Here is a 26423-nt window from a genome sequence, read left to right on the forward strand (position 1 = left end):
TCCTTTCTGGGGGTTGTGAGTGGAAATAAAATGAAGAATTTCCTCTGGCTGTGCGTCTTGTCTTTGAGAGGAGAAGTTGCTCGGAGGGCAGTCTTAGACCAAAGACGATAATGATAGTAATGGAAATAACATAATACTTACGGTCAAGCACACACACCGACACACGGTCAAGGCCAAGATGGGACTGATTGAACTGGTAAAGGTACAAGACCCACTTTTAGCTTCCATTTGTTACTTACGTAGACAGGGAAAAGAGAGAATAGCCAAAGGTGCAAGCTCCCTGTGGTCCTTGTCACCAAAAAGGGTGACACCAAAAGGGGCTGGATGGCTGCAGCACAGTTGTGGGGTACCCTTGATGAAGAGCCAGCTGTCTGAGCAAAGCTTCCCAGGGGAAGTCGGGAGGAAGTGGGAGGTGGCCTGGTAGCCATGGCGGAGACATTCAACTACGTCTGTTTTTTGAAGGCTTACTGTGTACCGAGTGCTATTTTAAGCAGTTTGCATGATTATTTCAGTCAACCCAAAAGGAAGGTATTGTTAGGTTTTGGATGAATAACCACAAGCACTCATTCCATCTGTGTGGTCTCTGCTGGGCGCTGGCTGGGAGAGGAAGGGCTGGTCACATAGTGGTGAACAAAGTCATGTTTTCTGCCACTGTGGAACCTACATTCCGGTTGGGGAGACAGAGGTGATATAACTTGACCAAGTGTATTAGTTATAAATGCTTTTGGCTGCAAGTAACAGCAGACCTGCCCATCAGTGGTGTGCACGTAAGTTTTTTCCACGGAAGTCTAGAGGGAGACTGCTGCTGTTACCGAGGTCTCTCTGATTCTCTTGGCTTTTACATCATGGTCACAAGATGGAGGCCACAGCTCCAAGCACTGTATCTAAATTTGAGACAGGAAGTCAAATTTGTCCTAGCTGACTCTGGTAGATTTCTGCTTACATCTCATTGTCTAGAGCTATGTTACATGGGTACTCCTAGCTGTAAGAATGGAAGGAAATTTTAACACATGCCACAACATGGATGATCCTTGAGGACATTATGCTAAATGAAATAAGCCAGTCACAAAAGATAGTGTATGATTCCACTTATATGAGGTACTATTCAAGGTCCTCAAGTTTCAACCAGAAGTAGAATTGTTGAATCAAATGGTAATTCTATTTTTAATTTTTTGAGGAAATGCCCAGCTGTGTTCCACAGTGGCTGCACCATTTTACATTCCCACCAACAGTACACAAGGGTTCCAGTTTCTCCAATCCTTGCCAACTTAGTCTTTTCCTTTTTTTTTTTTTTTAATATTGAGTTGGCCAAAAGGTTCATTATGGAAAAAACCCAAACGAACTTTTTGGCCAACCCAATAGTAGCCATTCCTGATGGTTGTGTGGTGTACGCCTAAAATTTTTAATTCAAAAAGAATCAAGGAGTGTATTTAAATGTACTGTTGATTAAGGTATTTACTTGATTTACCAAAGACCACATAACAGAGGCTTTAGTGAGATGGATTGATTTTCTCATGTAAATATCCACACTGGTAGATGGGGCAGGGAGTAGGTCGGCCCTACCTGCTGAGGTGATCCATGGACCCAGGTTCCTTCTATCTTGTTGCTCCACATCTCCCAGCTGTGGTCCTCAAACTTGATTGTGCATCAGAATCCCCTGGAGGGTTTATGGAAACACAGTCCTGGGCCCCATGCCCCAGAGTTTCTGATTCAGCAGGTCTTGGATGGGGCCTCAGAATTTGCCTCTCTCACAAAGCCCCAGGTGCCACTGCTGCAGCTACAGTTGGTCTGGGGACCACAATTTGGGAACCATTCTCCTAAAGTGTCAGCCTCTTCAAGACAGTTGAAACCAAGTCATCATCATTGTAACTTTGTTACAGCAAGCAGGAAAGGGCAAAGAGATACTGGAGAGCAAGCAGCCTCCTTTTAAGGACCCTCCTTTTAAGGATGTGAGCTGGGAGCTTTCCACATCTTTTCTGCTCCTTTCCTTTGGCTGGAAATTTGTCACGTGGGAACACCTACCTGCAAAGGAGCCTGGGAAATGTAGTCTCTAGATGGGTGGTCATTTTCTCAGCCAGAGCCTAGGTGGTCCTATTATCAAAAGGAAAAGGGGAAAATGGATGTTAGGAAGTCTGGTCATTAAGATAGAACTAAGAGAGTCAGCCAGGGTCAGGAATACAGGGATGCAGGGGCTTCTAGGCCAGCAGTTCCCAATGCTGTCTGGGGACCTCAGGGTCCCCAAGGCACTTTCAGGTATTTTACAAAGTTAAAACTATTTTCATAGTAATAGTAAGATGTTATTTGCCTCCCTCTCTCCCTCTCCCTCTCCCTCTCTCTCTCTCTCTCTGGAATTTTCCAGAGGTTATGTGATGTATGACATCGTTACTGTGATGGCTAATGGAATATGTGTTTGTGTATTCTTGATTTAAAAGTTTTGCAATTTTAATTGCTAAAACTTAAACAGGAAGGAAAGGAACAGGGCACAACCTTTAAAAGAATGACATAACCATAGGACATGACAAAAACTGGTTAGAACTAACTAGGTCCAAGATGGCAGAAGATTTGACTTTCAGTGGACCTTGAGCCTCATTATATGCTCATTGTAATACATTAGCATATGCTAAATGACACACCCACCAGGGCCATGACAGTTCAGAGGCTAACCATAAAAGGCCAAAAAGTGGGCAGTGGCCCAATTCCTGGAAATCTCCGCCTCTTCCCCAAAATAGTTGGAATAATCCTGCCACTCATTAGCCTGTGAAATTACCCAGCCCATAAAAACTAACCACCCCATATTTCAGGGCTTCTTGCCTTCTGAGATGGTCCACACTCTGTCTGCGGACTGTGTTTCTCTCTAAATAAATCCACTTCTTACCTATCACTTTGTCTCTCACTGAATTCTTTCTGAAATGAGACATCAAGAACCTGAGCTTCATTAAGTCCTGAGACCAGGTGTGTGATCTCAATTAAAAGACTGTGGATTCAAGTCCCACTCTGGATTTTGGCCGGGTTTGAGTCCTGGCACGTGGGACTATAAATATTGATAGATATAACCCATGCAAACAAAAGTTCTTTGGGGGTCTCTGTTATTTATCTAAGAGTGCAAAGGGGTCCCTGAGACCAAAAAGCGTGAGAACTGCTGTGTTCGTATTTATTTCTACTTAAATTCAAGTCTCGACACTTGGGCCAGCCAGGTGTTGTGAACTGGGGCTGAAATTCCACCTGAGGGCTGACCTGTCCTAAGGGGCAGTTTTTGCCCTTCTCCACCCGACAGTAAAGCATATTTATTTGTGACAGTGCTGACATTTACCTGAGCCTTATGCGTCTGGACAACAGAGAAGAAATCCCCTGCCCTGCACCCCACCCCCCCCAACTTTTGCTTTCCAGGAAATGGCTTACTGCAAAGAAGCACCCTTCCCCATATGACTTAGATAAGACCCATGGATGAGCCCCGTGTTGACCTAAGACAAGGCAACACACAGATCCTCCAAATTTCCGTTTTTTGGACTCATAAACGATTAGCTGTTTTGCCCGCCATGGATCAGTCAGCACAAAATGCTTGTTAACCAAACCTAAGTTAAGTCTCCCACCACATCCCTTCCAGAATTTTGGTCCATCCTTAGCCTGAGCCCTAATACCACCTCTGAATAGGGTGGCCTCAGGATAAACCATTCTCTCTGATCTACTGTTCTAGCAAGCTACCTTGTCATCCCACTTCCCCACATCTCGTTCTTTCTAGCCTTGTTTACTCCTCCCTATAAAAGAAAAACTCTGTTGCCTGACCCTTGTGCAGCTTGCAAATCTTACGGCGGTTTTCCTAATTATAATAGTGACTCTCCCATTGCAATAGCCCCTCCTCTGCTTTGCAATAATCCTTTTGAAGAAAGTCTTTCTTTACCAAGTCTGAATTGTTTTTCATTGAGGTGAAATTCACATAACATGTAATTAACCATTTAAAAGTGAACAATTCAGTGACATTTAGTTCACACAATGTTGCACAACCACCACCTCTATCTAGTTCCAAAACATCTCCATCATGCCAAAATATAGCCCCATGCCCTTTAAGCAGTTACTTCACATGCATGCTCTCCCTCCAATTTTTTTTTTTTAAAGTTATTTATTTATTTATTTTTGGCTGCGTTGGGTCTTCGTTGTGGCACGCGGGCTTTTTCGTTGTGGTGGCTTCTCTTGTTGCGGAGCACGGGCTCTAGGCGCGCGGGCTTCAGTAGTTGTGACTCGCGGGCTCTAGAGCATAGGCTCAGTAGTTGTGGCGCACGGGCTTAGTTGCTCTGCGGCACGTGGGATCTTCCTGGACCAGGGCTCGAACCCGTGTCCCCTGCATTGGCAGGCGGATTCTTAACCACTGCGCCACCAGGGAAGTCCAGTGAAATCATATCTTACTTTGCATCACGGTCAGAAAAGTTTGGAAGCCAAAGTTATGAAGCACCCAGTATCAAATACTGATTTTCAGACAACTGCCCACCCGCTATCAACTCCCTTTCAAAGATGCCGATTCCACCACGCCCAAAGCAAACGTTCCTGGTCTCCCGGCGGCTCTGTCTTAGCAGGACTCCGCCGCCAGGTGGCGCCCGTGCCCCGCTGTGAGTGGGTTAACCTCCAACCTCGACTCAGCCCAAGCTCGTGATTTCCTTGGGGTTCCCTCTCGCCCCGAGGATCCGGTTTACTGGGACTAGAAGCCCTGACCACGAATAGAATTCCCAGAACAGAGAGCGGCAGGAGGGCGCAGGCGGTCACGAAGGGATGTGGCCATCCTAAAATATCCACTCATCCCTTCATTCCACAATGTTCATTAAATGCCTCTGTGCACCTCCCAGAGCTCACATCCCGGTATGGGAGGAAGGACGAGACCTCAAATTCACCACCCTGCCGGTACAGGAAGGCCTCCCCGCCTAGTCTGGTGCGGGACAACCCAGGGTGGACTCCAGGCGGCTGTGTGACCTTGGGCAGCTTGCTTAGCCTCTCTGTGCCTCAGTTTCCTCTGCTCTAAAATGGGACTAATAGCACCTGCTTGGTAGGGCTGTCTGAGCATTAAATGAGTTAATATTTGTAAATCACTTTGAAGGGCCTGGTGTGTTTGTTAAACCAATTGCTAAAAATTCCCACTTTACAGAAGAGAAAACTGAGGATCAGAGTAGGGGAGTGAATCACCAAAGCCACATTTCCCCACCTAGGGAGATCTCTGAGTTGAGTCCAGTGATCTGGATTCCACGCCCAGAGGTTTTCCTTGGCATTGTGCTTGGGGTAGAAGTAAACCCAGTTCCCTTGGCATAGTTGGCGGTGGTGGTGGTGGGGGCTGCCAAAGCCAGTGAAATACTCCAAAGGAGCCCAGGGTCCAGCTAGACAACAGTTAGTACTGGAGTCACAGCTGAATCTAGCGTCGGGCCCTGTCTCTGGGTCAGTGGAATAGCCAGACAAGTAAATAAATCATTTTCTTACAATGAACGACATCCAGACTGCAGTAAAGACATAAAGAGAAAGTAATGTGAGCTGGTCAATAAGTGTTATGGAGCTACACTGCCTCTTCAGTACTGAACTGTGATGAATTATGAAGTCAGGTTGGGAGTGGCATTAGCCCTCCTTCAGGAAAAGGGATCTAACAGGGCCAGAAGGCAAAGGCCAGTTACATTAACAGGTCCCAAGATTCCTGTATCACCTACGTATGTGGCTCTGTGGTCTTGCCCTGAATGTTCAACCATGTTCAAGTTCCACTTGGAGTTCCCAATGACCATCTGACCAAGTGTACTGGGTTGGATAGTGTCTCCTCCACATTTATGTTCTTCCCAGAGCCCCAGAATGTGACTTTGTTTGGAAATAGTGTCATTGCAGATGTAATTGGTTAAGATGAGGTCACATTACAGTAGGGTGGGTCATTCATCCCATGTAACTGATGTCCTTACAAGAAGAAAAGAAACACAGAGACAGACATGCAGGGAGAAGGCCAAGTGAAGACAGAGGCAGGGATGCATCCACAAGCCAAGGGATGCCAGAGATTGCCAGCAGCCACCAGAAGCTGGAAGAGGCAAGGAAGGGTCCTTCCCTAGAGACTTCAGAGAGAGGAGAGCCCTGCCAACACCATGATTGTGGACTTCTAGCCTCCAGAACTGTGAGAAAATACATTTCTGTTATTTTAAGCACCACAGTTTGTGGTGCTTTCTTACAGTAGGTGCTAGGAAAATAATCCACCAGGGGGTAAATGACTCAGTCCTGTTTCATAGCTGGTTTGACTTACTATGTTGACAATAGCCAGAAATGTGCTGTTTCTGTATTAGTGGCCCTGAGGACTTAAAAAAATTTTGTTAAAAATACAAAATATATAGCAGCACTGTTTACAGTAGCAAGACAGGGAAGCAACCTAAAGGTCCATCGACAGATGAATGGGTAAAGAAGATGTGATATATATATACACACACACGCACACAATGGAATATTACTCATCCATAAAAAAGAATGAAATAATGCCATTTGCAGCAACATGGATGGACCTAGAGATTATCATACTAAGTGAAGTAAGTCAGACAGAGAAAGATATCATACGATATCACTTATTTGTAGAATCTAAAAAAATGATACAAATGACCTTATTTACAAACCAGAAATAGACTCACAGACATGGAAAACAAACTTATGGTTACCAAAGGGGAAAGCGGGGTAGGGATAAATTTGGAATTGGTAATTAGCAGATATACACTACTATATATAAAGTAGGACCTACTGTATAGCACAGGGAAATATATTCAATATTTTGTAGTAACCTATAATGGAAAAGAATCTGATAAAGGATAGATATATATGTATAACTGAATCACTTTGCTGTCTACCTGAAACTAACACAACATTGTAAATCAACTATACTTCGATAAAAACATACGTAACATGAAATTTACAATTTTAACCATCTTAAAGTGTATAATTCAGTGGCATTTAGCTCATTCACTGTGTTTTGCAACCGTCACCACTATCTTGTTCCAGAACTTTTTCATCCTCTCCCCCACCCCTAAACAGGAAGCCTGGACCCGTTAAGCAATCACCCCCAAAACCACTCTCCCCCCAGCTCCTGGAAACCACTAATCTGCTTTCTGTCCCTGTGGCTTTTCCCAGTCCGAATACTTCATATAAAGGGAACCATGCAATATTTATGTGCAAGAACAAAGCCCTCAAAGATATCCAGTTCCTAATCTTTGGAAAGCTGTGAATGTTAATTTCTATGGCAGAAATGACTTAGCCTATGTGATTAAATTAAGCGTTTTGAGATGGGGCAATTATCCTGGATTCCCTGCATTGGCCCTAAATGTAACCATAAGCATTCTCCTAAGAGGGAGGTGGAGGGAGATTTGAACACAGAAGAGAAGCCCGTGTGATGGACAAGCAGATGAAAGCAGAGGCAGACAGAGAAGATGCTATGCCATTGGCTTTGCAGATGGCGGAAGGGGCCTTGAGGCAAGGGGATGGATTCTCCCCTAGAACCTTTCAAGGGACTAGGGCTTCAATTTCAACTTAAAACAACCCAAATGCATTCTCTTACGGTTCTGGAGTCCAAAAGTCCAAACAGAGTCTCAGGGAGATAAATCAAGGTGTCAGCAGGGTTGGTTCCTTCTGGAGGATCTCGAGGTGAATCTCTTTCTTGCTTCTTGCAGGTTTTGACGACGGCATCACTACAGTCTCTTTGATCATCATCTATCATTTACCCCTGCTGTGGTCCATGCTCCCTCTGCCTCTGTCTTATAAACCTGTGATCACAATGAGGATCCACCTGGAGAATCTCTCCACCCCAAGATCTTTAATGTGATCACACCTGCAAAGGCCTTTTGCCCTGCAAGGTAACACGTATTCACACGTTCCGGGGATTAAGACGGGGATGTCTCTGGGGGCCATTATTCAGCCGATCACATACACTGTCTTCTGGAATCCTCCACCTGGAATGGGACCTAAGAAGTGGCCAAATCGGGCAGGTTTTATGCTTTCTAGGCAAAGAAACAAATCTGTGAGGAATTGACAGGACAAAGAGACTTAGGCTTTGGGTGCCCAATTAGTGAAGAATCTAGTGAGAATTTAGGCTTGGGCTAGTAAATTAAAGAAGTAACGAGGTTTGTTTACACAGGCTTCTCGCCTCGAATTCCCTAGGTCTGCTGATAAGGGTGTCCTTCTCCCTCCAGATGTGGGGAGGGCACCTTTCACATGAGAGATTTATGTCCTGCTCTCAGGGAAGCAGAAAGGAGGGTCAGAGTGTCCTCTTGAGTTGGCCGTTTGTATTTCTTTCTTTCTTTCTTTCTTTCTTTCTTTCTTTTTGGCTGCGCTGGGTCTTTGTTGCTGCGCACAGGCTTCTCTAGTTGTGGTGAGCGGGGGGCTACTCTTCGTTGCAGTGCGCGGGCTTCTCACCACGGAGGCTTCTCTTGTTGCGGAGCACAGGCTCTAGGTGTGTGGGCTTCAGTAGTTGTGGTGTGCAGGCTCAGTAGCTATGGCTCACGGGCTCTAGAGCACAGGCTAAGTAGTTGTGGTGCACAGGCTTAGTAGCTCCATTTTTCCCGGAACAGGGCTCGAACCGGTGTCCCCTGCATTGGCAGGCAGATTCTTAACCACTGCGCCACCAGGGAAGTCCTGGCAGTTTCTTGAGTAACTATAATGCAAAATAATCAATATGCCATTGAAGCACATTTTGAGATGGCCTGCTCTGGGCCCCAAACACACTCGCACACATACACAAGCTGACACACACATTTGGGTGTTATTCATTGTGAGTCCTGGGGTAAACTCTACACCCTACTATATCTCCCGGGAATGGTGGAACTCTACATCCGGGCAACTGGACCTAGTTTTCAGGCCAAGGAGGCCCAGAGGCAATGACATCTCCCATGGAAGAGAAAGAATAGGGTTCCTGACTTTGGGTGACACCTTGGTCCTCAGCACTAAGTGTCCATGCCGTGTGGTCCTGGGTCTCCCAGAAATCCTACAGGTGGCTGACCTCCCCACCCCCATTCTTTCTGGCCATCTATTGGAAAAGCAATGAATAGTCTACTTGATTTGAAAGAAGGGAAGTTTTTGGGGCCTGTTTTGCAATTCTGTAGAAATTGGAAAACTGACTCAAACCAAGACAAGGCAGAGCGATTGAGTCAGAGACAGAGATCCTGGTTTCCCTTCTCCTCAGAGCCTGCCCCCAAGGCCTGCTCTCCGTGGGGTCCAGGCCGGGCTGTAGATGACAGTGTAGCAAGTGCAAGAGGAGGGATGAGCACCTTGGTACCAGCTGGGACTATTTAGTTAAAAGTGATGTTGCATCCAGGGACTTCCATGGTGGTCCAGTGGCTAAGACTCTGCACTCCCAGTGCAGGGGGCCCTGGTTTGATCCCTGGTCAGGGAGCTGGATACCATATGCTTCAACTAGGAGTTCGCATCCTGCAACTAAAAACAAAACAAAACAAAACAAAACAAAAACGTCGCAAGGAAGATCGAAGATCCTGCGTGCCTCAAAAACAAAACAAAAAAAACATGTCGCAACGAAGATCGAAGATCCACGTACCACAACTAACACCCCACGCAGCCAAATAAAAAAAATAAATATTAAAAAAAAAAAAGTGATGTTGCCTCCTGTTTGTGAGACAAGCGATAGGGAAGTAAAGTGAGAAACTGGTTGTAGATGAAAAGGAACTGAGGGTTTCCTCTGTGCATTTTCTGTGCTTTTCAGGCTGCATTTATCCCATTTCCTTTTTATGTATTTGTGATAAACTCAGCAATTTTCCCGGTCAGCAACTTCCCATCCTAGACAAGTTCTGGGCTCTTTGAGAGCTGACAACTGCAGGTCCGCCAGAGGGTGCTCGAAAACGCGAGCGCTGGTCCCCAGGATGGGCAGACCCAGGCAGGTGGGCACCGTCGCCCCCACTTAGGTAAACAGTGGCTTTCTGCACCACAGTCTGAGGAGGAGGAGGGAAACAGACTGTTCTGGGGATCCCCAAGACCACCCTGAAGTCTGATGATTCATTGGAAGGACTTAAAGAATTCAGAGAAACTGTTATACTCAGGATTTGTTACAACAAAAGGATACAGATTACAATTTGCCAAGGAAGGAATTCCCTGGCCGTCCAGTGGTTAGGACTCCGCACTCTCACTGCTGGGGCCCCGGCTTCCATCCCTGGTGGAGGAACAAAGATCCCGTAAGCCACGCTGCACGGCCAAAGGAAAAAATTTAGACTAGAGTAGAATAAAATAAAATCTGCAAAGTTCATAGGACAGGGCCCAGGGGATACCAGGCACAAGGTTCCAGTGGTCTCTCTCCGTGGAGTCATGTGAACAGTGCTTAATTGTCTGAGTGCTATGGACTGAATCCCCCCATCCCCAATTCATACGTTGAAGCCCTAACCCCCTCAATGTAACTGTATTTGGAGATAGAAACAAGGGGGTAATTAAGGTTAAATGAGGTCATAAGGGTGGGACCCTTATGCAATAGGATTAGTGCCCTTATAGGAAGAGACACAGAGACACCAGAGTTCTCTCTCTCTCCCTCTCTCTGTCTCTGACATGTGAGGGCACAGTGAGAAGGCAGCTATCTGCCAGCCAGGAAGCAGACCCTTGCCAAGCTAACACCTGGATCTTGGACTTCTGGCCTCCAGAACTGTGAGAAAGTGTTGATACATTTCTGTTGTTTAAGCTGCCCAGTGTGTGGTATCTTATGGCAACTCAAAGCTGACCAATACACCCAGCGACAATGTGTGACAGCATTTGTGGAGTATAAACCTTGGTGTCCAGCGTTTTTATTGGGGGCCTGTTATGGGTTGAATTGTGTCCCCCCAAAAAAGATGTTCAAGACCTAACCCCCAGTACCTGTGAATGTCACCTTATTTGGAAACAGGGTCTTTGCAGGTGATGAAGTTAAGGTGAGGTCATTAGGGTGGGCCTAATCCAATATGACCGGTATTCTTATTAAAAAATAAAAAGGAAATGTGGACACTGAGACACACATGCCAAGGGCTTAGGATTCCCTCCCAGGAGCTGGGTAAAGCCCACGCCTCTCTTTGGATGAGGTTAATTCTTTACTACATGCATTGCCAGTCACTTGAGGAGTTGGGTTGGATGCCAGCAGAGTGGTCCCAGATATGTGTCCTTCATTCCTATGTTGTCCCGACCCTCAGGAGAGGGACAGATGCTCATCAACCCAGCCCCTGGGCAGTGCTGACCATGCTCTCCTGTTAGGGCAGGTCTGAGTCTGGAAGCTTCTTACAAGTGCTGCCTAAATCATTTGCAGGCCCCTGAGCAAAATGAAAACGTGAGGTCCCTTTGACAAAAAAAAAAGCAGGAAAAACCTTTTTCCTTTTTTCCGTGGACTCTCTCTCAATCAGTCATGTTTTGTTTTTCTCTTAACCTTAAAAAAAATTGTCTTAAAATATCCATAACATAAAATATACCATTTTAACCATTTTTAAAAAAGATTTATTATTTATTTCTTTAATTTATTTTTGGCTGCAAGGGGTCTTAGTTGTGGCATGCGGGATCTTTCGTTGCAGTGCAGGGGTTTCTCTCTAGTTGTGGCGTGGGCTCCAGAGCGCGTGGGTTCTGTAGTTGCAGCACTTGGGCTCTCAAGTTGCAGTGCACAAGCTTAGTTGTCCCATGGCACATGGGATCTTAGTTCCCCGACCAGGGATCGAACTGGCATCCCCTGCATCGCAAGATGGATTCTTAACCACTGGGCCACCAGGGAAGTCCCTGTTCATAGTGTTTATATTTGCTAGTTAATGTCCAATCCCTTGGGCTTGACTGGGGGGATGGGCAGTGCAGACCCTCACAGGCACCCACTCAACTCAGCACACCCCAGACCCTCTCTGTGCCCAAGTGGTGGGATGGGGGTGCGAGGGTGGGCCCAGAAGCTGTCTCCAGATCCAGGACATCCCCGGATTGACCGCGTGTGATTCAAAGTTCCAATCCCCCTGGCATGCGCTCCTTATCCCATTAGACTTCACTTACAAAATGCAAACTCAAAGATAAAATTATTAGGAATTTCAAGATGGCAACCTCAGAGCATCAAACCCCAGGCCAGAAGCCCTTCTGAGCATGAAGCCCTGTGCAAATATTCCACTTCTTACTGTGGAGCTGGGATCCTTGTGTGGACACATACACGGCCCCTAGACAGGCAGGGAGGTGAGTAGACTTTGGAGAGCCTGGGTGGGGGCACTGGGTTTGGGGTCACGCAAAAGTGAGGCAGGATTCGTGAGGTCATGCCCTCCTCTGCCCGCAGCCCCTGTGTGGAGTAGATGTTTGCCTGGCAAATGAATGAATGAATACCTGAATGAATGAATGAATCCCTGCCTCCAGCACCTCACCTGGAGCCTTTCTCTGCCTGTTTCCTGGGAGAGCCCCACTCCCGGCACCGCCCTCCCCCTAGGCTGACCCAGGGTGGCTGCTTCCTGGGGTCAGGGTTTAGAGCAGCCCTGCATCCTCTCTCTGCTCTGGTGCTTCCATCTATGAAAGGAGAAGTCAGAAGAGATGTCTTCCAGACATTTGCAGTTCCGAGCTTCCTCTTTCACTCATCTGTGGATGGTCACTGCCCCCTTCTCCCCCAGAAGCTTCCTGTTGGGGCTTCCTTCCCGGACAGACAGGCAGGTCCAGAAACTGGACAGTCCTGGGAACTCCTGGCCCCTTGGACACGGACAGGTTGCTGCTGCCCCTGCTACGGGAGGGTGAGTGAGTGGATGGTGGGGAGAGCAGGGTCCCGGCCGGGCCGGGGCTGGGGCTGGAGCCGCAGCTGAGCCTCTGTGTCCCCCCAGGGTCCCTGCAGCAGAATCCGTGGTACCAGCTGCAGGTGCAGGAATCGGTGACAGTGCAGGAGGGTTTGTGTGTCCTTGTGCCCTGCACTGTCTCCTATCCCTCGCTTGGCCGGACCGACTCTACACCCATTTATGGTGAATGGTTCCGGAAAGGGGATAGACCATCCCAAATGGATCTTCCCATGGCCACAAACAACCCAGGCAGGGGAGTAAAAAAGAAGAGAAAAATCCCATTCCACCTCCTCGGGGACCCTGGGGCGAACAACTGCTCCCTGGGCATCGCAGACGCCCGGAAGGGGGACAGTGGAAACTATTATTTTCAGCTGATGAGAGGTGATGCGAAACATAGTTACAAAAATAACCTGCTCGTTGTGAACGTGACAGGTACGGAAGGGTCCCCAGGAACAGATAACAGGGATGGGGGGAAGGACGGACCCCCCTGTCCCTCCACCTCTAAGGGGGACACTGGCGCATGGTCACATCAGGGCTGGGCACACACAGGGGTCCCCTCTGGGGTCTGGCTTCTCCCTCTCTCCTCTCCAGCGCTGACACGGACCCCCGATATCTACGTCAAGGAGCCCCTGGAGTCCGGCTCTAGCAGCCACATGACGTGCTCCGTGCCAGGGGCCTGTGAGCGGGCCACGCCGCCCACTATCTCGTGGACCGGGGCTGCCCTCCGCCCCCCGGGACTGGACTCGAAGGGGGCCTATAACTCCTCGGAGATCCTGCTCACCCCCCGCCCGCAGGACCACGGCACCAACCTCACCTGCCGGGTGACCTTCCGCAGGGCTGGCGTGAGCACGGAGAGGACCATCATGCTCAACGTGTCCTGTGAGCGCGGAATCAGGATGGCGGGGTGCTCGCCGGGCGGGGAATGGGCGCTGGTGACCCGGAGGCCAGGGGCTGGGAGGGTCTGCAGGAAGGATGTAGGCCCTGTTCTGCTGTGCTTCCAGTTCTGTGCCTCCTGGGGGGTGGGGGGCGCGGAAGGGTCGGCTCTGACTCTCTTCCTCACTGCGTCTCTCTGCCCTAGACGCCCCCCAGAACCTGACCATCAGCATCTCCCGAGGAAATAGCACAGGTAGGAAGGGAGGGCCGTGGGGATACAGCGGGGATGGGAGAGACGGGAGAGCCCCCATTCACTCCTAGACAGATTGTTTTTAATTTACTATTCATTTCGTGCGAAGATGATTTGTCAAACATACGCAAATTATGAGGAAACACCATAAAAGGAAGACCCGGGTGGTACTCACCACCCTGGGTAAGAACTAGAAGATCATCCCCACCTTTGGAGCACCCGATTTTAGCCCCTCCCTTCTGGCCTTGGAGAAAGCCACTACACTGAATTTTGTGTGATTCTTCTTTTTATTGATTTCATTTTATTTTATTTATTTAGTTATTTTAAAAAATATGTATTTATTTATTTTTGGCTGCCTTGGGTCTTTGCTGCTGCACGCGGGCTTTCTCTAGTTGTGGCGAGAGGGGCTTACTCTTCGTTTCGGTGCGCGGGCTTCTCTTGCTGCGGAGCACGGGCTCTAGGCGCGCGGGCTTCAGTAGTTGTGGCACGTGGGCTCAGTAGTTGTGGCTGGCGTGCTCTAGAGCACAGGTTCGCTAGTTGTGGCACATGGGCTTAGCTGCTCCGCGGTACTTGGGATCTTCCTGGACCAGGGCTTGAACCTGTGTCCCCTGCATTGGCAGGCGGATTCTTAACCACTGGCCACCTTTATTTTTGGCCATGCTGCGGGGCTTGTGGGATCTTAGTTCCCCAACCAGGGATGGAACACAGGTCCTTGGCAGTGAAAGTGCAGAGGCCTAACCACTGGACTTCCAGGGAGTTCCCATAATTTTACTTTATTTTTGATTGCAGTGTAATTGGTAAGTAAATTGTATATATTTAAAGTGTACCACGTGATGGTTCGATATACATATATGCTGTGAAAGGATTACCACAGTCAAGTTAATTAATACATCCACATTCCTTCTGTTTTCTTTTAATTTTACCAAATATGTTTGAATCTCTGCACGATGTATAGTTTACCGTATTTTTAAAAGCTTTATGTGAATAGGAGTAAAACATGTGTTCCTGTTTGACTTTTTCTTTATTTCTTTAGTTGAAATTAAATTTACGTAACATAAAATTAGCCATTTTATTTTTTCCCCTTTATTTTTAAATTGAGTAGAGCTGATTTACAATGTTGTGTTAGTTTCAGGTGTACAGCAAAGTGATTCAGTTATACATATATATAAATCTATCCTTTTTCAGATTCTTTTCCAGTATAGGTTATTACAAGATATTGAATATAGTTAAAATTAGCCATTTTATTTTATTTCATTTTATTATTTTTGGCCGCACTGCACGGCTTGTGGGATCTTAGTTCCCTGACTAGGGATGGGACCCGAGCTCTCAGCAGTGAAAGCGCCGAGTCCTAACCACTGGACCGCCAGGGAATTCCCAAAATAAGCCATTTTAAAGGGAACAATTCAATGGCATTGAGGACATTCACAGTGTGGTGCAACCACCCACCTCAACGTAGCTCCAAAACTTTCCCGTCACCCAGAAAGAAAGCCCCGTACCTATTAGGTAGTCATGTCCTTTTTTTTTAAAATATTTATTTATTTATTTTGCTGCGCTGGGTCTTAGTTGCGGCATGTGGGATCGAGTTCCCTGCTAGGGATCAAACCCAGGCCCCCTGTATTGGGAGACCAGAGTCTTAACCACTGGACCACCAGGTAAGTCCCAAAATGAGCCATTTTAAAGGGAACAATTCACTGGCATGAAGACATTCACAATGTGGCACAACTGCCCACCTCAACCTAATTCCAAAACTTTCCCATCACCCAGAAAGAAAGCCCCGTACCTGTTAAGTACTCAAGTCCTATTCCCCCCCTCTCTCCAGCCCCAGGCAACTACTCATCTACTTTCTGTCTCTGTGAATTTGCTATGAATTCTGGATATTTATAGAAATGGAATTATACCATATGTGGACTTTCGTGTCTGGCTTCTTTCACTTCACGTGATGTTTTCAAGGTTCATCCACATTGCAGCATCGATCAGAACTTCCCTCCTTTTTACGGCTGAATAATATTCCACTGTGTGGATGGACCACCACCATCTATACACCATCTGTATAAACACCATCTCTTTCTCCATCCATCTGTTGATGGGCATTTGGGTTGTTTCCACCTTGTGGCCGTTGTGAATGGTGCTGCTCTGAACATTCCTGTACAAGTAACTGTTTGAGTCCCTGATGTCAATTCTTTTGAGTCTGTACCTGGGAGTGGATTTTCTGTGCCAGAGCTGCCTTGACTTTGGTGTGGCAGCATCTCATGATTTTGACCTTCACCCGCAGGGCTTGGAGCTGTAATTACCATGTCTCCTTGTCGACAGACCATTCCACTGCGGAACTAAGTTTTCCATTCCATTTTTGTTTTTGTTTTTGTTTGTTTTTCTCTTTTCCATTCTACTTTTGACAAGCGCTTGAGTTCACTGATTTTAGTTTTCCTGGGAATGTCCCTTCAAACGTTCCCCATTCCCTGGGCAAACAGAATAGCCTTTCTTTTGGGCAATACTTCTCAAGCTTGATTGAGCACACACATTTCTCAAGGATCTTGTGACAATGAAGATTCTTACTCTGGAGGCCCGGGGAGGGCCTGCAAATCTGCATTTCTAACCAGCTCCTGAAGGGTGCTGACCTACTGGGTCACAATCCCGACTCTGAGTTATGAGATTATAAGTTTTAGGGCCAGGAGCATAATTGTGGGGCCTCAGGGATGTATATATATATATATATATATATATATATATATATATATATATATTTAATTAATTAATTTATTTATTTTTGCTGTGTTGGGTCTTCGTTTCTGTGCGAGGGCTTTCTCTAGTTGCGGCGAGCGGGGGCCACTCTTCATTGCGGTGCGCAGGCCTCTCACTGTCGCGGCCTCTCTTGTTGCGGAGCACAGGCTCCAGACGCGCAGGCTCAGTAGTTGTGGCTCACGGGCCCAGTTGCTCCGCGGCACGTGGGATCTTCCCAGACCAGGGCTTGAACCCGTGTCCCCTGCATTGGCAGGCAGATTCTCAACCACTGCGCCACCAGGGAAGCCCCTATATATTTTTTAAAATTAATTAATTTATTTGGCTGTGCCGGGTCTTAGTTGCGGCATGCAGGATCTTTTTTTTTTTTTAGTTGCGGCATGCGGGCTCTAGTTCCCCGACCAGGGATCGAACCCATGCCCCCCGCAGTGGAAGCTTGGAGTCTTAACTGCTGGGCTGCCAGGGAAGTCCCAGCCCTTCGAGCCTCTTAAGCAGGGAGGACAGTAGTCGCCCTCCAAGCTCTGAGCCAGCTGGGCTGTTGACAGGTCCTGGCTTCCCCTTTCAGAGTGAAGACCTTCAGGAAGGCACCCGGTGAGAAGGATGAGCCCTCCATGCTGGGTCCCACCTCCCAGGTGAGTGATGTGCAGTCTGTCCCTCGGGATCCCATCTGGCTATCTCCCCAGCATGGCCATGGCTGCAGTCCTCTCGATGACTTAGACGATCATCATGACCCACATAGGCTTTTCCTTTTGGACCCTATCAACACAGTCACCCAGCCCAGTGACCTGGGAGTCACCCTTCCCTCTGCTCTCTGTCTCCTCTCTCAGAGCCAAGGACCACCACCCAGCCATCTTACTGATTGTATTCAGTTCCAACTGGGCTCTCCCTACCCCCACCTCTTCCTTTCTCTCTGGACCGCTGACCCACTTTCCCCCCACTTCCTACCTCACCTCCCCAAGACAGGATGCCACAAAGCTCTCCCCAAAATAATTATTGTCTACTACCAAGTTTGGGGGTCCCCAAGACAAGCTCAAGTTCAATAACTCACCAGAAGGACTCACAAAACTCACTGAAAGCTTTTATACTCATGGTTATAGTATATTACAGGACAAGGATAGAGATTAAAGTCAGCTAGGGGAAAAGGCACGTGGGGCAGAGTCCGGGGGAGACCAGGCGTGAGTATCCAGTTGCCTCTTTCAAGTGGAATTGTGCAGAAAGTGCTTAATTCTCCCAGCAATGATGTGTGATAACATGTATGGGCTATTGGCAGACAGGGAAGCACACCTGAGCCTTCACATCCAGAGTTTGTTTTTTTTCTTTTTTTTGGCCACACTGCGCAGCTTGTGGGATCTTAGTTCCCCGACCAGGCATCAAACTCGTGTCCCTGCAGCGGAAGTGAGGAGCCCTAACCACTGGACGGCCAAGGAATTCTCCCATACCCACCATTTTTATTGGGAGTTGGTTACGTTGGCATGGCTGACTGCCCACATGGCTTAACTTAGTGTCCAGTCTCTGCAGAGGTGTGATACTGTGTGACCCAAGGCCCCCACCATCTGTCACATTGTTACACCATCTAGTGTGGGCCAAGACCCAGGTGAACAAAGACACTCTAATCAAGCAAGACATTTCAAGGGCTTAGAGGTTCCCTCCCAGGTGCTGGGGCAAAGGGTCAAATTTTCTTTGGGCAAGGTTAACCCTTTCCGGCACAACAAGATCCTTTGATTTTAGGGTTCATAATGCAATTGGGTGATTGTGTTTGCCTGAACCTCTGAAATGCTGAGTGGTCCCTGAAGGGCCATCCAGGTCTGAGCAAATCCCTGTCCTCACACCATCCTTCCCATTTTTGTCCCACCTTAATGTGCAATTATATACTACTGCTTTAACGCCTGCTCCCCGCCGTCCCCCCACCCCCACCCCCCGCAAGTTGCAGGAGGTCAGGAATGGTGTCTTCTTTGTTCCTCAATGAATATCCAGAGCCTGGCACCAGGGGAGCTCTTCCATAAGACAGCACTGGAGTCGAAAGATCTAGCATGAATCTTGGCCTTACCAATGACTAAATGTGTGATTTGGGGATATTTACTTAGCTTCGATTTCTCCACCTGATAAATGGGGATAATAGTGTCTCCCAAGTAGATTGTTGTGAGGAATCTAGGAGACTGGCAGCTAATTACCAAGGGCCAGGCATTATTACTCTCAAGCATTTGTTGAATGAATGAATGAATGAATGAATGGGGGCCTCAGCCAATGTCTGGAATGAACAGACGAAAGACTGAATGTTCAGTTTTCGGGTTTACTTGTGGACCCCCCTTGCTCTCTTCCAGCCCTGTTATCCTAATATGACTCCCTTCTTTCCCTCCACTCAGGGTTACCAGCATGAGTGTCCTCCAGGCAGCCCCCTGGACCTCCTCCCACCAGTGGTGGCCGCCCCCACCTCTGGGGAGGAACAGGAGCTCCATTACGCCTCCCTCAGTTTCTACGCGCTGAGGCCCTGGGAGCCTCAGGACCAGGAGGCCGCCAGCACCACCAAATATGCTGAGATCAAGATCCATAAATGATGACCCCCAGCTCTGGAGACCTCCGGCTGGAGGGCCCAGGGCTTCTCCGGGAAGGGAGACATCAGAGAATAGTTTTCCAGTTGGAAACTAGTGTCTGGGGGTTCCGCTGATGGGGTGATGGGCAGAACTGGGCTCAAATGTCACCCCCGACACCAATGATGAGCATGAGTCAAAGCATTTTCTTTCTCAGTCACCCCTCTGTAAAACGGACACAATAAACCTAACTCACAGGGCTGTCGTGGGGTGTTAAGGCAGTAATTAACATAAAGTGTCCCACACCCGTGAATGTGCAGAGGGCATCGTGCCCAAGGTCAAACCTCCTCCCAGGGCAGCCCACCTGGGATAAGGGTCCGGCATCCTGGCCCAAATGGGGACCACTCTGCAGGGCTGTCTAACTCCAGAGCTCCCCAAAGACTCGGCTGAGGCTGTCGTTGGGCTGCATCGCATCCCTCTGCCCCACCTGCCCCTTCCCCCTCCCCTCCACAGGGACCCACCCCTGGGGCACTTCCTCCTCCCAACACATTGCATACTGGCCTCTCTCTGAGCCTGCTTCCTGGAAACTCAATTTGTGTATTTCCTCAGACAAAAAAAATCATTCACTGATTATCTGAAATCAATGATTCAAGGGTACCTCTTGAATTTTGTGTCCTTGATATTTTGGTTCTCCTTAAGTTTCTTGTTTTGCAGAATCTGCTTATAAAATTCCTTGCAGGGCTTCCCTGGTGGCGCAGTGGTTGAGAGTCTGCCTGCCAATGCAGGGGACACGGGTTCGAGCCCTGGTCTGGGAAAATCCCACATGCCGCGGAGTGACTAGGCCCGTGAGCCACAACTGCTGAGCCTGCACGTCTGGAGCCTGTGCTCCGCAACAAGAGAGGCCGCGATAGTGAGAGGCTCGTGCACCGCGATGAAGAGTGGCCCCCGCTCGCCGCAACTAGAGAAAGCCCTCGCACAGAAACGAAGACCCAACACAGCCAAAAATAAATAAATAATTAATTAAAAAAAAAAAAAAAAAAAAGAATAGCCTTGACACTTAAAGAAATTTTCCATCAATTCTTTAACACATTCAACAAGTTCTTATAAACAACAGAGCACTTAACATTGTTTTCTGTTCTTTTTATTTATTTATTTATTTTTGGCTGTCTTGGGTCTTGGTTGCTGCGCGCAGGTTTTCTCTAGTTGCGGCGAGTGGGGGCTACTCTTCATTGTGGTGCGACGGCTTCTCATTGAGGTGGCTTCTCTTGTTGCGGAGCACGGGCTCTAGGCGCTCGGGCTTCAGTAGTTGCAGCACGCGGGCTCAGTAGTTGCGGCTCACCGGCTCTAGAGCGCAGGCTCAGTAGTTGTGGCGCACGGGCTTAGTTGCTCCGTGGCATGTGGGATCTTCCCAGGCCAGGGCTTGAACCCATGTCCCCTGCATTGGCAGGCGGATTCTTAACTGCTTCGCCACCAGGGAAGTCCTCTGTTCTTTTAATTTGCATAATTCTATGGCTAAACAGACCCTGGAAATTATAAGTAAGCAATAAAATATGCTTCCCCCCATGGATTATTTTATTATTATTATTATTTTTTTATTTTTATTTTGGATGTGCCATGTGGCTGTGGGATCTTAGTTCCCCGACCAGGGATTGAACCCGCACTCTCAACAGTGAAAGCACCGATTCCTAACCACTGGACTGCCAGGGAATTCCCATGGATTATTGTTATCTTCTTCTATAAATTTTATTTATTTATTTATTTATTTATTTATTTATTTATGGCTGCACTGGGTCTTCGTTGCTGCGCACAGGCTTTCACTAGTTGTGGTGAGCGGGGGCTACTCTTTGTTGCGGTGCGCGAGCTTCTCATTGCAGTGGCTTCTCTTGTTGCGGAGCACGGGCTCTAGGTGCGGGGGCTTCAGTAGTTGCAGCACGCGGGCTCAGTAGTCGCCACAACTAGAGAAAGCCCACGCAGCAACAAAGACCCAACGCAGCCAAAAATAAATAAATAAAATAAATTTTAAAAATAAATAAACTAACAGCAATTCAGTTAAAAAAAGTATCATTTACGTCTTTCACAAACACCCATCATAATTTGCATTTGTAGACTCTCCACCAATGCAGTAAAAATTTCCCCATTAACTTCCAACTGGGTGTTAAAAATAAGACAACAGGCCCAAAATGGAGTTGCTTATCCTAAGCCCCACGTCACCAGAGACTCCATGACAGTGTAGGCTCTTCAGAAATGGCATTTTAAACCATCAATCAGGAATCGTCTGATCAGAATTAGTTAAGCAATGTGCCTGACAGACCCCTGCCGTCCCCTGAAGAAGAGCAAGTATGCAATAGCCAACCTGATTTTTTTGCCTAGTAGAACTTTCTTGTTCCTGCTTCCTTCTGCCTCTAAAAGTCTTTCAAGATCCTTTCTATCTGCTAGAAAGGATGCTGCTCAGTTCAGGAATCACTGAACAGAGCCAATTAGATCTGTAAAAGGTACTCAGCTGAATTTTGTTTAACATCCATAAGAAAGTCTCTGCAAACGTTTGCTATTGTTTCTGAGGTCTCATCCGGAAGGGATTTTACTTGTAATAGCCTTAGACGCAATCCTTTTTCACAAGAAAAATATTTCACAAGGGAAGGGAAGTGATTTGTCCTTCCCAGCTGCCTACTGGGCGGCGCCTCTTGGAGATGAAACCCCACACCTTGTTGGGGAACCACTGACCAAACTGCCCGCCTTGGCCAAGCACGATAATAACCGCTTGCATGAGTTGTCTCACGACAGGAGGTCCTGATAAACAACACTTGCGGGAGAATTCAGGAGGGGCCAAAACGAGGGAGGAGACGCCAGTCGGTAGTATGTCCTGCCAACCTCCCAGAAATCCTCATGCTAGAATCCATCTTGGCTGAGAGATGCGTGCACCACCAGGAAGGACCCTGAGTCAGACCAAATACGGGCACAAGCAAGACGCTTGGCCAGAAACAACCCGGAAACTAACCCCATCACCATAAACCCTGAGACTGCGAGCCACGTGGCGGAGCAGTTCTCCTGGGTTCCCTTACCCTGCTGCTCTCCGCCAGGGCGCCCCTTCCCAATAAAGTCTCTTGCTTTGTCAGCACGTGTGTCTCCTTGGACAATTCATTTCTGAGTGTTAGGCAAGACCTCACTCTCGGGCCCTGGAAGGGGTCCCCCTTCCGGTAACAACTTGAGTTTACTGAAGGCTCAGAGGTGCCCTACAGTAAAAATTATTTAAAAACCCACACCCCCAGCACCACAAATGTCTGACTAACATTGAGCCAGGGTTTCATTTTGGGGCAGAGGGGGGTGGAGGGGACAGAGGACAGGTTCCAGCCGCTGTCGGCCGCATGGCGGCCTGTGAGTCACTTCCACTCCCCTGGGCCCTGGGATTCTCATCTAATGCCCATGACCACACCCTCCTCTTTCAGAGGCTGGGGAATGAGCTGCCAAAACCTGGGCTCTGGAGACAGATTAAAGCCAGCTCACTGACCGGGAGGGAAACTGCCCACGTTCTCGCTGCTCCGCCCGGACGTGGGGTTCTCCCACTGTCTCAGCAGCGCTGGGTCTCGCTGCCTTTGCTCGCTCAGAGAGGACGGTGGAGGACAGGGGGCTGCCGGACGCTGGACTGGCCAAGGGCACTGAGGGCAGGATGACGGGAGGGGCAGGTGTTGACTGTGACCGTCCCTCTTGCCTGATCTGGGGCCCTGAAGGGTGGCTGACGTCCCTTTTCTTTTGTGGCCGCATAAACACAGAGGGGCTGTAAGTAGGAGATTTTCTGATGGGTTTTCTCTCTCCTTAAGGAATACCTCCTTCTGGAAAGAATTATACACACTTCCTTTCAGCCAGGAAATGATCATCAGTCTGCTAATCTCCTTTCCTCTCCTGAGCAGGGAGAGAATCAGGGCGTCTCAGAGCAGTTTCTTCCCCCATCCGGCCTCTGATTCTCCCCATCTCAAAGCAGGGTGGATGGTTTAAGATATCCAAGGTCAAATTCAGGGAGGCGGGTTTATCTCCTCCTCCTTCTTAACCTCTCCCAGTCTAATCATTTGCCACATGCTGCTGGCCAGCCTGCCTTTGACATCTCTCCCCAGGCCCTCCTTTCCTCTAACTACCATCCTACAGCTTCCTCCCTGGTCCCTCTGAGTCCAGGCTCTCCCCAAAGGCGCCCTCCTGTCCCGAGGCCTCTCCCTCTCCATCACAGCCCGAGCTTTGTCTTCAGAGTGCCGATCACCACCTGAAGTCGTCTCCTTTAACACCGTCTCCTCCCGCTCAACTGTAGGCTCCGTCAGCTCAAGGACCTTGGCATGTATATGTGGTTCATCGGGATCCTCTGTGCAGCATGATGCATGTCATATAGCATGTACTCAAGAAATGCCTGCTGAATATTTCTCGAATGAAAGGAAGGGTGAATGTATGGAAGAGAAGAAGGGTAAGTGGATGGGAGAATGAGTAGTAAATGAATGGATGCATGAAGGGTGAATGGATGGAGGGATGGATAGACAAGTATATGGAGGGATGGATGGAGGGATGGATGGATAGATAAGTGAAAGAATGGATGGATGAGTGTCTGCCTGAAAGTGTGAATAGATGTATGAAAGAGTGGATGGCTGGGTGAAAGGTTGAAGGGATGGGTGGGTGGGTGGGAGAAAAAACATGAGCTAAATTTTTCCAAAAGGAACTTCTTTTGCGACACTCAACCCTCCAAGCTCCAATGAAACAATTTATTGTTAAAGCATAGTGGTGCCAATGGCAGCGTCCTCACTGAGAGGACCAGCCCAACCCCCGTCTGTGAATTGGGGGTCTTCTCCATCCAAAACGCCAGTGGCTGGTGGGAGACAACGGATGAAGGGAGGGAAGGTCAAAGGAGGGAGTTCACAGTGTCTGAGCCTAACTTACAGGCTCCCTGAGGCTGATCTAGACGGATGATCTAAAGAAGTGGCAGGATGCACATTCGAGGGATCTTTCTAGAAGCTTGTCTGTGATTCTACAGCAGGCCTTGAGTCACATGTCTTCTTTTTTTTTTTCTATTTCAAACTGCAGGCTGAAAGTTCTAGAAGACGATAAAAATGGCTGTCAGTGTCATTCATTCAAAGAGCACCCTTTAAGCCCCTACTGTGTGATAGGGGCTTTCTACTTTCTAGGGACAGGAGATACCACCACGAACAAGAGGAACAAGAAGACTTTGCTGGGCTTACAATCTGGAGGAGAAGCGTGGAGACACGACAGATTAAACACATGTTCCCTCCAGAAGGCGACAAGGGGAGGCCTCGGGATCTGAGAAGCAGTGATGAGAAGCAGCCGGTCATGCAAAAACGAAGGGGAGGGACTTCCCTGGTGGCGCAGTGGTTAGGAAACCACCTGCCAACGCAGGGGACACGGGTTCGAGCCCTGGTCTGGGAAGATCCCACATGCTGCGGAGCAACTAAGCCCATGCACCACAACTACTGAGCCTGTGCTCTAGAGCCCGCGCGTCACAACTACTGAAGCCTGTGCGCCTAGAGCCCGTGCTCCGCAACAAGAAAAGCCACCACAATGAGAAGCCCGCGCACTGCAAGGAAGAGTAGCCCCCGCTCACCGCAACTACAGAAAGCCCGTGTGCAGCAATGAAGACCCAACGCAGCCAAAAATAAATAAATTAATAAATTAATAAATTAAAAAAGAAGGGGAAAATCGTCACAGACCATGTGAATGGCAAGTGCAAAGGTCCTGAGGTAGGATTGAGCTCGGCCTGGCCTAGAATCTGAGGGGTGGTTGGGCACTCGGGCCAAGGCAGAGGCAAGATGATCCTCAAGTTACTCCAAAGTCCCTGGGCTCCTTAAGGGGCATCTCTTCATTAAGTTCCTAACCAAGGGACAAACTTGCCACTGAGTAAGTGGTCCCCAGAGAGTGAGCTGTAATGATCCTGAAAGGGGCCGTTTGGTCTTTAGCTTTTAAATTTCCATGGTACTGGGGGGTGGGGGACAGGGAGGTACTGTAAGACAGGCCAGCACTGACGGGAAGGCTGGACTCACCCACTCGGTAAATATGGGTGGAATATTTATGAGCCAGGCCAGTGATGTGAGTGGGAAACACAGAGATGCAGAGACAGACGTGACCCGGCCCTCCCGGAGCTCACCGCCAGCAGGTGACCACACTCTGGGGGATCTGGGCAGAGGCAGAGCCCTGGAGGAGAGGGCTAGAAGAGACTTTGCAACCGCCTGGAGGGACAGGGCTGGGGGCAGAGAGGGGTGTGGGAGGACCCAGAGGTCTCTCGGGACAGCTGGGGGTTGGGGGGACACAAAGACTTCACGCCTTCACTTTTGGAGAGTGTCTGTGATTAAGGCAGGGAGCCTGCTAGGTTACTGAACAAACAAACAAACAAACAAAACCTGGCATTTTTGGAGCGCCCTGCACACAGGCACTGTGTGAAGAGCTGGACACACATGTTATCTCGTGTTTTCAGCTCTGGGATGTGAGTAAGGGTGGCAGGGCTGAAGAAGCACCTGTCGTCAAGGTGCCAACGGAAGAAGACCACTGTGGGAGACAGGCTGCCACCCACAAGGATGCTCTGCAAGACGCACGTGGGCCTGCTTCCTCGGCCATGGCACTGCTGAGAGCAGGGCGGCCTGTGTGTCGCACGACAGGGAGCAGCGTCCCCGGCCTCAACCCCTGAGATGCCAGCAGCACCTCTCCCCAGGCATGACCACCAGAAATGTCTCCAGACGCTGCCAAATGGCCCCTGGGGGAACACTGCCTCTGTCTGAGAACCGCTGAGTTGGACAGACACTGAGCTTTGAATCCAGACAGACATGTGAGAGAAATGACAACCCCACGGACAGGGGAGGGCCTTGGGGAAGCTTCTCCTCAGAACCCATCCATGCCGCCTCGCCAAAATGAACCGTCAAGTGAACTGAGTTTATAATTTTGACCTTCCACAGATTCCTGTACGCTCTCACTCAGTGCTAAGGGGAGTGTGAATGAGTGAGTACAGCCCCCAGGCAGAGCAACCTGCTTATCTCCTTCAAAAGAAATCCATCCTCAGGCCTGTATGCAGCCGGGTGTTCAAGGTGTTTTGTCTGGAAAACAAAAGCCTGGCAAAGCAAGCAAACACCCAGCCACTGGCGTTATAAAGAGCATCCTTCATCCCCGCCATGGGAGAGCGGCAAGACTGCGGGGGAAGGAACCAAACAGAATGAGTTGCCCTTCCCCATTATCCCAAGGAACGGCCATGTGGGCTCAGTGGAACAACAACGAAAAAGGCAAAAGGACCAATACAGCCCCTTTTATAAAGATGTGGAATGTTTTGTCAATGTGTTCGTCCAC

The 26423-nt window shown here is 48.6% G+C and overlaps 2 protein-coding genes across 5 annotated transcripts in view; one reads left to right on the forward strand and one right to left on the reverse strand.

Annotated features, from left to right (window-relative positions):
- The first annotated feature begins 426 nt into the window (after positions 1-426).
- Positions 427-19133, forward strand: LOC133077728 (myeloid cell surface antigen CD33-like). Its single transcript, XM_061172492.1, has 7 exons — positions 427-447; positions 12596-12680; positions 12768-13151; positions 13269-13598; positions 13798-13861; positions 17144-17210; positions 18942-19133. The coding sequence occupies exons 1-7, from the start codon at positions 427-429 to the stop codon at positions 19131-19133; spliced, it is 1143 nt and encodes a 380-aa protein (XP_061028475.1).
- A 4688-nt stretch (positions 19134-23821) lies between these two features.
- VRK3 (VRK serine/threonine kinase 3) overlaps positions 23822-26423 on the reverse strand; it is a 41980-nt gene continuing 39378 nt past the window's right edge. For all 4 annotated transcript variants that reach the window (XM_061172386.1, XM_061172387.1, XM_061172385.1 and 1 more), the window contains one exon: positions 23822-24171. In XM_061172386.1, the coding sequence (XP_061028369.1) occupies positions 24151-24171 (21 nt within the window). In that variant the 3' untranslated portion in view covers positions 23822-24150. The remainder of the gene's footprint in view (positions 24172-26423) is intronic.

The sequence above is a fragment of the Eubalaena glacialis genome, chromosome 18 (assembly GCF_028564815.1).
Source record: "Eubalaena glacialis isolate mEubGla1 chromosome 18, mEubGla1.1.hap2.+ XY, whole genome shotgun sequence".
In the NCBI taxonomy this organism is placed as follows: Eukaryota; Metazoa; Chordata; class Mammalia; order Artiodactyla; family Balaenidae; genus Eubalaena; species Eubalaena glacialis.

What these genes read in the sequence shown, in the direction of transcription:
- LOC133077728 (XM_061172492.1), top strand. Translation starts at nt 427, where the DNA reads ATGGCGGAGACATTCAACTAC. An exon ending in CATCATGCTCAACGTGTCCT is followed by an intron (nt 13,599 to 13,797) that starts GTGAGCGCGGAA and finishes TCTCTGCCCTAG; the next exon opens with ACGCCCCCCAGAACCTGACC. An exon ending in TGCTGGGTCCCACCTCCCAG is followed by an intron (nt 17,211 to 18,941) that starts GTGAGTGATGTG and finishes CCCTCCACTCAG; the next exon opens with GGTTACCAGCATGAGTGTCC.